The sequence below is a fragment of the Chelonoidis abingdonii genome, chromosome 21 (genome assembly GCF_003597395.2).
Source record: "Chelonoidis abingdonii isolate Lonesome George chromosome 21, CheloAbing_2.0, whole genome shotgun sequence".
Lineage (NCBI taxonomy): Eukaryota > Metazoa > Chordata > Testudines > Testudinidae > Chelonoidis > Chelonoidis abingdonii.
The window spans coordinates 4,670,349-4,680,668 of record NC_133789.1 but is presented as its reverse complement, the minus strand read 5'-3'; the positions used below and the strand labels follow the sequence as shown (position 1 = coordinate 4,680,668).

Genomic DNA, 10,320 nt, shown 5'->3' with positions numbered 1-10,320 from the left:
TGGCTGATAAAAGTCACTGTGGGCCCCGGAATAGGGGTGCAGCGAGTCCGGACTCCGTTACATACTTCGAGTGCAAGACGAGTAGATTGAGGAGGGCATCCCTGGTAGAACGGCGCTTCTGCGTAAGTCGACTGGGCGAGCAGTAAAAGGAAAAGAGGTGTATTTACCTAGGGACGTTGTGCCCTAGTGATGAAGGACCTTTGGCAGTAACCGGGTCCTGGCCACTCTCGCAGTGAAACACAATTCTCCACATCTGGCGAGGAGTTACCCCAGTTCGAGCGACTGAGTGCAGAAGGTGGGACCTCAAGAAGGGCTGGGTTGCACTAGGGTCCCGAAACCCGCGGGGGAAGCGGCACGCGACCTCACACCGACCTGTGAGTCGGCCAGCAGGCAAGATGTATCGCCAAGCGGCGCAAGTGTGACCTCTCGAGCTGTGCAACAGAGGGCCTGCGCACAGGGACGACTGAAAGACAGGACCCGCTGATTGCCCAGCTGGAGGAGACCGGACCGCCTGGTCTCTGAGGGACAGCGCAGGCAATGACAGCGCAGCACCTAGACAGCGTCCTGGTCCAGCGTCGGGAGCTGGTCAAGGACGCTCGTAGGATGGGCTTACGCCGACGACCGCCGCCTTCCTAGTCCCAGAAGGAAGGGCGGGGGCGTGGGCTATGGGGAGGAATTCAGGGGATCCTAGCTGGGATCCAAGCACCCTGAACCCCCAGAAGGACTCAGTGGAGGGGTCCGGACTGTGCCTGCAAGCTCTGCTGTAACCTGTGTTCCTGCTGTCCAATAAACCTTCTGTTTTACTGGCTGGATAAAAGTCACTGTGGGTCCCAGGAAGAGGGGTGCAGGGCCGGACTCCGTGACAGATGGTCCACTGGTTAGTCTGGGACGTGGGTTCGTAGGCCCTTGTGCAAGTCACTTAGTTTCTCAGTGCCTGAGCTGCTGAGCTGTACAATGGGGATAATCCCCCAGCGGCATTATAGGGATAAATATATTTGAGGCGCTGAGCTCCTGAGGCAACAGGGGGCAGCAGCACCATAACAGCTAGGCTAGGGGATTTGGGGGGGGGGGCTTTGTTCCTCTTGCTGGGTGCTCTAAGGACCCCTAGAATAAAACCACAAGGAGGAAACTTTCAGTGACCAAGAGTCAGCCGCACCACACTGCGGCTTCCGCCCTCCAGCTTAGATGGTGCACATCTACCAGCCTCACTGCAGTGACGTTTGAGAACAGGAAAGGAACCATAACGGAGCCTACGAATTCCCCTTGGAATCAGGGCAGAATCAGGGTGTTAAGGGCCATGCTTCTGCACAAAAGTGCCATGGGAGATTCAAACACAGTATTCATCAGAGCCTCTTTTACAGTTTCTCTGCTAGCCCAGTGACCTCACCTGGCACCCTGCTGGGACGTTTGGCTCAGGACTGACTGAGGAGCAAATGGATGGCCCAGCAGTTGGGATGGGAGCCTGGCACTTAGCCCTGCATTCAGCTCCCTTCTCTGCCACAGACTTCCTGTGTCACCTTGGGCAAGTCCCTGAGCGTAGGTCTCTGCTGCGGCTCAGCGAGGCCTAGCCACGCTAGCTTTAACCCAGATAGCGTAGCAGAGAAGACGTGGCAGTGGGAGCTGGGAATGCACGTATGAGTCCAGGCAGGCCATGCCACTGCTTCTTCACTGCTACTTTTACCAGTGCTAACTAAATTGAAGCCAGCGCAGGTAGGTCTAACCGAGTCTTTGTGCCTCAGTTCCCTATCTGTAAAATGGGGGAGATAGCACAGAAACACCCTACAGATCATGAGGGGCTCTGACCTGACAGCCATGGGGGGGCCCAGAGAAGTACTTTAGCAAGAGAGAGGGCCACAGCTCTCATGGGTTTTCCAAAAAGGTCTCCCAGACAAGACTTGACCGTGATATTATGCTCCTTGACAGCGGGAGCATAGGGGGTGCAGGATGGGAGTGGAGCCATGGCAGAAGTGAAGGAAGGATTCCCCCCCATTTCACACTCAGTTACTTGGTGACATTCACCCTTGGTTGGGTGGCAGGGAGCAGCTACTGGATTGTCAGGGCTGAAGCTGGGAGATGCAGTGTAAGTCATTTGCATCATCTCCTTTGCCACCCTCCCTCATGTCATCAGACCATTACAGCATGGAAAAAACAAACACAAAAATGCCACCAAAAACACACAAATTGTTTTTTTCCACTCCCTCCTCTTCCTCCCCACCCCCGCCGCAGCAGCCCATCTGTTTGAAACGAAATTAAGAAACCCTTCATCTGCATGTGTTTGGAGAGTGGAACTCGTGCAGTAGGAGGGGAAAAAAGTAAAATAAAAACAGCTGACAGCAAAATTTCATTATTCCCTCCCAACCCCCATAGAAGCAAATGAATAATTCATTTTAAACAAGCATTTAAGCTCCTTTGCTGAGTGTCTCCTTGAGCATCATTGCACCTGCAGCCCCAGCCCTGCCAGTAGGCAAGTGGCTGGGGGAGGATTTTAATGAGGACCTTGGCTGGGTAGCAAGCGCAGTTGATAGGGAAAAGCAAGCCACACACACACCCCTTCCAACCCCCTGGGTTTTCGCCACTGCTAGGAGAAGGTATCCTCTTGGGATATACAGGGTGACCATACATCCCATTTGGGCCAGTACAGTCCCCTTTTTAAGCCCTGACTTTTGTGAGGGGGGCATGCAAAAGTGGGCATTTGTCCCGTTTTTGATCAGTTGACTTTAGCAAATGGGACAAATGCCCAAGTTTGTCAAAAAAGTGAGGTGCAGAGGAACATGGGGGGTAGGGTGGGGAAGCGGAGATGTCAGCCCCACATGCGGTGGGCGCAGGGCTGGGACAAGAGGGCAGCATTCCAGCATGTGGGGGCTGGCAGGGTTGCAGTAACCAGCGACAGCCTCATGCGGGGGCCCGCAGAGTTCTAATGGCCACCAGCAGCCTTGGGCAAGCAGCTGGGGATGTCCTGTTTTCCCTTTGGGAAATATGGTCATCTTAGCAGGTTGACCTGAGGAATCGGAGTTAGCAGGCACCAGGTATGGGGATGGCTGCTGCTCCTGATGTGAGTAGAACATGTAGGGGGAAGGATAGCTCAGTGGTTTGAGCATTGGCCTGCTAAACCCAGGCTTGTGAGTTAAATCCTTGAGGGGACCTCTTAGGGAACTGGGGTAAAACTATCTCTGGGGATTGGCCCTGCTTTGAGAGGGGGTTGGACTAGATGACTCCTGAGGTCCCTTCCAACCGTGATATTCTATGAACTATATGGGGGAGCCTCCTGGCTCAGGCTGAACAAGGAGTGCTCTAAGGTGATTGGCTTTTCCTCACTGAGATTCCTCCCCCAGCTGGCAGCATGGAAAGGGCAGGAGGACTGTAGCCCCTAGTCCAGTGGGTTGGGTTTTTGGAGGGGGTGGGTGGGATGTGAGAAAGCCCATATGTTCCCCTCTCCCTAGCAGAGGTGGCCAGTTCTGTGAGAGGAGACATGAGCTTCCCCCTTAGGAGAGCACATGCGTAAACCCCGACAGCCTCAGAACCTGGTATGATTCCACACCCACATCCCCGCTCCAAACCGGACAGAATCCAGGAAAAAGGCTCACCCTGTTCCCACAGGTGGTCTCTCCCTCTCGTGCTCGCGCCATCAGGACAGGACAGGGAGCTGTAAGATGGCCTCCTACCCCTGCCAACACAGAGCCTGCCCTGAGGAAGCGTTCATAAGTGCAGTCCAGCTGCAGGAGCAAATCTGCCTGGGGCACCAGATCACAGCATAAGGGTGGCTGTGGGTGGGGGTCTCTCTCACCTTGCAGAGCCGGAGTCAAACCACGTTCAGGAACCTCGTTTCTTCAGCCCCACATACAACATGGCTTGACCGAGGCTATCAACATGCCCAGAGCTCTCAATGGGGTGAGGCCAGGTCCACACTCTGCCACTTCCCCCAAAAGGGCTGTTGTAAAAGCAGGGAAGAAAGGACAAAGAACCAACCCCATGTGTGACATGCTAGTCCCATTGCTTAACATGGTCAGAGATCAAGCCGATAGGCACAACACAAGAACTTGAATGCAGTGAAGTAGATGGTCACAGGGAGAGGCAAACCTTGCAGACAGCAGGGGTTACGGCCCTCTCCAACGGGCTTGCAAAGTTCATTTACTCTCCAGCTCCCTGCACTTTGAAATGGTGTGTTTCCCACCTCCCCCAGCCCAAGGGTGATTTGATGGCTTTATAGTCCTTGTCAAACAGGTTTCCAGCTGAAGTGCAAGCCATGCCACACAGCAGGGATAAAGGAACTCGGCTGGCACAAACAGAAGCAGTCTATAGACCACACAGAGGGCATTTCCCTCCCCACACGTTTGGCTTCTTCCCCCTGCTGTGCTGCCGCAGCCTCTCCTAAATGGAATAAGAACCCAAGAAGGATCGAGCTGAACTTCTCACCCCACAATGAGACTAGGCAACTCAGTTCCCACCCAGTCACAGTTCCAACACCCTAGGGTGCAGGCAGAGGCCCCCTTCATCTCCCCTGATCCAAACCCCCAAGAGGACAAGCCTCAACTCTCCTCAGACTGCTTTGATTACAGTCCATCATCTCAGCTACGTCCCATTTAAGGGCATCCCCCTATGGGGACCAGTGAGGTGAGAGTCCTTCAAAAATCAGGGAAGAGATCGGCTTTGTGAAATAGCAGGGAACAGGCCCGGCCTATCGAAGGGAGACGTCAAGCTGACAAGGCTGTCCTCCCATCCCTGAGAGCTTAAAGAGACAGCCAGACACAAGGGCCTATGCCCACTCACCTGAGCCCTGTGATCCCGCCAGCCAAGAGCCCTGCAGGACAGGCCCATCTCAAGGTCACAGCGAGCACCCGGGGGCGACTGGGGGGTGTGCAGGCAGCAGCTGCAAAGGGGGCACCAGTGGGGACATGAGGATGTGTGAGAGAGGCAATTTCTACTTTTGGGACTCAGAGGAGACTGTCAAAAACAAGTGAGGGGAGGATACATTATCCTGGATGGATGCTGCTCGGTGGGGCCCGGGTGAGGGAGGCTGTCCATGGGTCTGTCAGTGCAGCACTGAACGGGAACGGGACAGAGGGGAGGGTTATGCTGTGCACAACCCTCTCTGCTACAGTGCACACACCTATGCATCCTGGCCACTTTGCAGCACTCCCTGCCCCAAACGCACACCCCCTTCCATGCTCCCCATCATCTCAGACACACCCTACTTTCTACTCTCCAGTACTGCCACCTTTCATTTCACACACACACACACACTGATGCTCATCTATCCATTCAGCACTCTGGGGACGTCTATTTCCATCTCCCACCTGCCTCCTCCTCTGAGCCTAAAAGGGAATCCTCTTCCCCCAACCCCTCACACACCCAACCCCACCATCCCAGCTCTCCCAGCTGCACAGGAGGTTGGCCCTCTTCTCTCCCCCTCCTTGACTGCCATTGGCAGTGCAGAGGCTAGCGTGTGTGCTGGGAGGTTGTTTCCCTGGGGGAGGGTGGGAAGCAGCTGTGCACTCTCTGACAGCGACTGCACAGGACAGATCGATGTACAGCAAAGAATCGGTTTCTATAATTAAATCCTGGGTTGCTGGGGCTTTAGACCTCCCTACCCTCACAAAAGGCAGAGGCAGCTGTCTGCCTTCCCCATGCTAACTGGGTTACGATAGGATTCTTTGATACAGTGGATTCACTCAGATGCCTGGTACCAAGGCTAGCTCCAAAGGGTCTTCTAAACATCTGATGCTAACAAGCTACCTCAGCGTCTGTGGCTGCCGCGTGTGACATCCCCCGAGGTTCTGTTCCTCAGGACAAGATAGACCATTACTGGAGAGAAGTGACCCTGGGAAAGGGAATGGACCTTTCACTCCAGGAGCGGGTGGACGGCTGGGGCTTTGCTAGTGGAATGCAGTCAGGTAAACCCAGGACTGAAGGGACAAAAAGACAAACTACCCCTCTCACTGCAGCTCAAGCTATTGACTCCAGGACTCCTTGCTACACTAGGAATCTGACAGGAGCCGTCAGCAATGAGCCCATGGACTGGCATGGAGAAAACATAACCACGAGTTCAGATGGGGCAAATTACTACCGCTGTTCTTTGCATCAGAGTCACTCCAGAGGCCTCCAGCCACAATCGATGCCCCACATGCTCCTCACAAGAGACAGTCCCTGCTCCAAAGAGCTGACAGTCTAACTAGACAGACTGGGCGAGAAGGAAGGATTATTATCCCCCATTTTACAGATGAAGAAAGTGAGGCACAAAGAGATTAGGTGACTTTACCAGGTCACACAATGAATCAGTAGCAGAGCCATGGATTAAACCCTGATTTCCTGGCACCCAGTCCAGTGCTTAAACCACACCACCATCCTGCCTTTCAAAGCCATAGAGTTGCACAATTGGCCTCAGCCGCGCCAGCTCAGGGGTGCCCATTGCTGACAGTGGCTCTGCGAACTAGGGTAAAAGCAGACTTTTAAAGGCCCCGGGGTGGGGCCACATTGGGGGCACCCAGGACTGAATGAACAGACATGACCCCCTCCCAATCCTAGAGCAGGAGGGAGGACAGTGAATAAGACCCTCCCTGCACAAAGCCGTTAGCTGGCACCTATAGCCACCAGCCCCCTTCTCCTCCCCATAGGTGGGTACCATAGGCTGGGGGCACTAGCCTGGGGTGGGGGCCGGCAACTGTGGTGGTGAGGGTTAGAGCTGGGATGGGGGGCATGGAAGGGGCGTGGCCTCGAGCAGAAGGGGCGGGGCCTGGGACTAGCCTCCCATGCAGGTTGCAGTCCACAAGCTAGTTCCCCAGGGAATCGAGGGCTTGTCAAGAAGCAAGTGTGGAAACATTTCCAAAAGTCTTTGAAGGCTGGGAGCTCCAGAAACAGTTTTGAAGAAATAACTAGGACAATAATCTTTGAGGAGGAGGAGGAAAGAATACAACTGGGCTGGGAGAACCTCCTGGGGCCGGCCAGCCGTGGCACTGGGATAACCCACACACCTCCTGGGTGTGGTGCTCCGGCCCCTCTAGTGGCACCGAGACCACTTCAAGATTAATGAGTCTGCTACAGCCTTAGCTAAGAGCCAGGTGATTTTTGGCTCATGCAGTAGAGACTCAGGCATTTAGCTCCAGAAGTGCCAGGTTCGATCCCACCCACCACCGACTGGGCTATGTTGATGTGACACTGACCATCCTCCGGGCAAGGGGGGCCTGCTTTGGGTGTTGGGCTCCAGCCTCCCAGGGCACTGTGCTCTTTGTCCCAGCGGGGTTGGGAGAGCAGGGGACTGATGATCTGCATGCCTGGTGTATATACGCCTCGGCAGCATGCCGCTTTCCTGAAAGGGCAGCACCAGCCGGGTTACCTGGCACGGACGTCAGGAGCCAGGGCCATCGGCCGTGTCAAGGGAATGGGGAGCCTTGGGCTGGGCCAGCACCAGTTTAGGGGCAGAGGGACAATCCTAACTGGAGGGGGGATAGTCTCCCAGCTCTGACCCCAAACGATGCCCCGGTGAGTGGTCTCACTCTGGGGGTCTGCAATTGCTGCTTATTCCCCCCCCCTTTTAGCGAATCTCATGTACCCTGCCCCACCTCAGACTATGGCAGCCTGTTTTCTGAGGGGAGGAGGGCAGCGTCTCCCTGCCTGCACCCCACCACTGAGGGGTTGCTTGCTGGCGGAGCGAGCCATGGGGCCTCAGAGACAGAGGTCCGGGCTGACAGAACTTCCATCAGAGATCAAGCATGGTCTGTCTACCACAACCAGGGGGGAAAGAGCAGGGAACAAAAGAAAGAAAACGCTGCCTGCCTGGGAACCTGCCCAGAGAGAGAGCAACAGAGACACACCAGAGCTAAAGCCCAAGCAGAGAAGAAAAAAACAGGGGCCCTAGCAACCAGCATGTCCCTCACCTCTTCCCACCTTGCAATCCATCTCCTCTTCCCCTACTGCCTCCTGCTGCCCCCACCCCCAGCACTGGGGAGGAGAACTGGGGGTTCCAACCAAACCCACACAGTCAGAAAGCCCAACTGCACCAATCTGGGGCTGGTGTGGCAACACCCTGGGAACCTGCTGGTGAAGTTTGCGCACTTGCTCACACACACACACACACACACACACACACACACCCCTTTGTGAAGAACACCCCTGCCTTAACACCACCCAGACTCGCACACAACCCAGTGCCGGGAACAATGTGCCTTTTCCTATCCTGCACACAAGCCAGGAGCAAAATGACCGTGAGTTACCGTGGCAAAGGGGGCGAATGGCTTGAGTTATTTTAAGTTTCCCTCCTCCTCCCAAAGCCTGTGATGTGCCATATTTTTCCACCTCCTTAAAGGACACTTAAAATAACTCACCCGGGCGACCTGCAGCCGGATTGCCTGTTCTGCACACAGCCTTTGATCACCACCACCCCCTTGGAAAAAGCCAAGAAACCAGGTATTAGCCAGCCAGCCAGCCAGCCCCCACCCTCCTGCACCCCATCTGTCTCTGTTATTTAATGAAGCAGACAGCATCACCGCCAGCCCAGGAAAAGAAAGGAAAATTCTGAACCCAGCAAACAGCACAGCACTTAAACCACGTTGCTGTAAGGCAAGAGAGAGAAAAGCACATGTCCTTCCTTCCCCCCTGCTCCCTCCCCAAAAAACCCAAACCAAACCAACAACTCCTCATTCTGGCAAGGTTTCTAAGACAGCAGGTTCTATAGATACTTTATCCCCTTGGAGCCAGGCAGCCCTGACAACAGCACAACACTGAAAACCAGCAGTGGCCACAAGCACCAAATTAGCACCCCCTGCTGCCTTCATCTGACAGCCAGCATCCCCTGGTAGCCCAGTCCCCCCACATCTGCAGCCATTCCCCCCAGGTGAGGGGGTAGCCGGAGAGTCCTACCTTGTCACTGCATGGAGGGGGCTTAACCCCCCCCTTTTAAAACCAAGATTCCCCCACCCTCTACCTGATCTTCCTCTGTTCAGCTTCAAAGCCAACCACTCCGGCATCAGCAGCACCAGTTCCCCACAGCATCACCACACCGTAGCAGCAGTTGGAAGGAGGAGGGGAAGAAAAAAAAACCCAAACACACAAATAAAAAAAAATACCTGCTACTTAAGAATGGGTGCACATAGTGAGAGTGACATGCCTTGAGAGGGTGTATTTCCCATTATTGCCCGGGCTTTCCTCGCTCGCTCGCTCTCTGATCTTTTTCTTTCTTTCTTTCTCCCAGTTGCTCAGGCCCAGCCAACCATGGGAGACTGCAGGCTGGAGTGCAAGAGAGGGAGCGCGTGAGCGTGGGAGCGCGTGCGTGTGTGCGTGCTCGGCTCAGCGATGTACAAAGGATCGAACGGGAGAAGCACATTAGCTCATGATAGATTAATGTGCTGGGAGATCTGTCCCTCTCGCTTAAAGGCCCCTACATTTTATTCCAAGATAGGTGTCTAGTCTAAATGCCAGGAGGATATTATGATAATAAGGACAGCGTGTAATTACCGCTGGTTCCGGCAGAGGCAGCAGGAGCCAGGAGGCAAGGCCATGTCTGAGACAATGATAAATATCCCACCGCCCGGCTCTCCCACACAGCACGAGTTGCAAACTGTTAATAATGGGCCACTTTCTTCTTAGCCAGCATAGGATCTCCCCTACATACATGGGCTCCTGACACGGCCTTCACGTTTACATCGCATACCTGCGGGGTGCAAGGAAATCTCATGTGTTCTCCATGGGGGAGCGGGGGTTATATGGTCAGAATATCTCACCAGCCTGTCATAGGAGACAGCTACCGATTTAGCTTGAAAGGTCGATCAGGAACAATCTCAGCAAAAGTTGGGGGTAGAAACCACACCAGCTAAAGTTCCTTTTGTTGATCGCTTCCCTGGATAGTATTGACAGCTGTCAGTTATGTCTCAGAGATGGCCTGTCCATCATCTGGCCTTTGCACACTGCCTACCTAAGCTGCCATGAATGCCCTCCCCCCGAGGGGGGGACGATGGGAATTGATATATATACTAATTATTCAGAGCATTACAGTCACACCTAGAAACCCCAAATGAGATTGGGGCAGCGTGGTGGCAGGTGTTGTGCCTAGCAAGACGCACCCCTGGCCCTAAAGAGATTACGATTGAAAGAGCTTAATTTGGGCCAGGGCTGAGCTCTGGCACCTCTAGGCTTGCCGCATCCGTTATGCAGGTAAAAAATAAAAAATGCTTGAGTCCTAGCACCACTTTCCTTACAAATTACGCACTGGAGACAGATAAAGCATGGGAAGGGGGTAGAAAAACCCAAAGAAGTGACTTGCCCCAGAGCCAGCAGAGAACCCAGCTCTGCTGAATCCCACTCCAGAACCCTACCCACTAGGTCACATTA

At 54.3% G+C, this 10,320-nt stretch overlaps 1 protein-coding gene across 3 annotated transcripts in view; it reads right to left on the bottom strand.

Annotated features, from left to right (window-relative positions):
* Positions 1–9,330, bottom strand: part of SRCIN1 (SRC kinase signaling inhibitor 1) — a 182,753-nt gene extending 173,423 nt beyond the window's left edge. For 2 of the 3 annotated variants that reach the window (XM_075059633.1, XM_075059632.1), the window contains exon 1: positions 9,060–9,330. Coding sequence is in view for 1 of the 3 variants with exons in the window: in XM_032791371.1 (XP_032647262.1) it covers positions 9,101–9,122 (22 nt within the window). In the remaining 2 variants the exon portion in view is untranslated. The remainder of the gene's footprint in view (positions 1–9,059) is intronic. The other variant, XM_032791371.1, reaches the window with a different exon arrangement.
* Positions 9,331–10,320: the final 990 nt, after the last annotated feature.